The sequence below is a fragment of the Dioscorea cayenensis genome, chromosome 9, assembly GCF_009730915.1.
Source record: "Dioscorea cayenensis subsp. rotundata cultivar TDr96_F1 chromosome 9, TDr96_F1_v2_PseudoChromosome.rev07_lg8_w22 25.fasta, whole genome shotgun sequence".
Classification (NCBI taxonomy): domain Eukaryota; kingdom Viridiplantae; phylum Streptophyta; class Magnoliopsida; order Dioscoreales; family Dioscoreaceae; genus Dioscorea; species Dioscorea cayenensis.
Window position 1 is genome coordinate 29,269,453 of NC_052479.1, and position 1,334 is coordinate 29,270,786.

General features: G+C 39.1%; 1 protein-coding gene across 1 annotated transcript; it reads left to right on the forward strand.

The window, feature by feature from the left end:
* Window positions 1-385: 385 nt before the first annotated feature.
* Window positions 386-1,015, forward strand: LOC120268654 (senescence-specific cysteine protease SAG12-like). Its single transcript, XM_039275960.1, has 3 exons — window positions 386-480; window positions 563-637; window positions 724-1,015. Exons 1-3 carry the CDS (start codon window positions 386-388, stop codon window positions 1,013-1,015), a joined length of 462 nt encoding a protein of 153 aa, XP_039131894.1.
* The last annotated feature ends 319 nt before the right edge of the window (window positions 1,016-1,334 follow it).

The following is a 1,334-nucleotide window of genomic DNA, read 5'->3' on the forward strand; positions in this document are numbered from 1 at the left end:
TCAACCTAAATAATATAATACAACTGCATAAATATAAGTATTGAAGTGGTTTTTTTCTTCTCATATAGAAATTGAAATCATGTCAAATATGTCCTTAACTATGAATAGTATAGACTATAAAGACTCAAAGGGTGAAATGGCATTAAGACCTCGCTGATCTTAACTTTCACCTTCATCCTTCTTTTGTTCTCAGTGCCTCTCCAGTGACCATGTTTCATTTGGTGAGAGCCCTGGGACGTATATAACCTCGTGGCCAATGCCAAAAGGCTCATCATATTGGAGGCTTCAAGGAGAAGATCCCGCCAAGAATGATGGGTCTTCGACCACCAATAGATTTGGGAGGTGGATGGCTACGCGTAGGTAGATATACCAACATGCCACGAGGATGTTCAAGTATCAGAATGTGAATGTCACTGATTTACCTGAGTCCGTGGATTGGAGGGACAAAGGAGCGGTCACTCCTATAAAGAGACAAGGCGGGTGTGGTAAGCTTAAAATATTAATTAAAATTTCTTTTAATTTTTCTAGTACATCCTCTCCTGATTTTATTTTATGTGTATAGATTCATGTTGGGCTTTGCTGCGTTAGCTGCTGTGGAGGGAGCCTTTAAGATCAACACAGGCCGCTTGGTTTCTCTGTCTGCATAACAACTTATAGATTGTGACAGGATGAGCCATGGATGCTGTTTGACAATATGATTAATGTATTCAAGTATATTATAAGGAATGGTGATGTGACATTAGAAGATAACTATCCCTACACAGAAACTCAGGGTTGCTGCCAGGAACGGAAAGCAAGAACACCCGTAGCATATATAAGTGATTATCAGCATGTGCCTGCAAATAAGGAGGCTTTGCTTAAACATGTAGCCCACCAAACAGTTTCAGCTGTTGTCTTTTCTGAAAAAGTAAATTTTAGGCAGTATAGAGGTGGTTTATTCTTTGAGCATCATGAAGATTATCCTAATCATACTGTTACTATAGTTCGGTACGGGAAATATCGTAATGGGATCTAAGTATTGGTTGATAAAAAATGGTAGAATACTCTATTTAGTCCCTTTAATATAGTCAGTCTGCCCCTTTGGTCCTCTAATATGATCTGTCCCTAGGAGGTCCCTCTATTTTAATATTTGGAAAATGTAAGTCCCCTTCTCTACTATAATTTGTCCCTAGAAAGTCCTTATGAGGACTTATATTTTTGAAATATTAAACTAGAGGGGCATCTTAGGGACAAATCATATTAGAGGGCCCAAAGGGGCAGACTGACTATATTGGAGGGACTAAATGGGGAGTTTTTAAACTCGGCACAGGTTGCTTGGTATCCTTGTCTGCACA

Bases quoted from the DNA above. Each gene is read 5' to 3' on its own strand.
- LOC120268654 (XM_039275960.1), top strand. From the start codon at position 386: ATGTTCAAGTATCAGAATGTGAATGTCACTGATTTACCTGAGTCCGTG. The intron at 481-562 runs GTGTGGTAAGCT...TTATGTGTATAG, and splicing joins CCTATAAAGAGACAAGGCGG to ATTCATGTTGGGCTTTGCTG. The intron at 638-723 runs GTCTGCATAACA...GTATATTATAAG, and splicing joins ACAGGCCGCTTGGTTTCTCT to GAATGGTGATGTGACATTAG.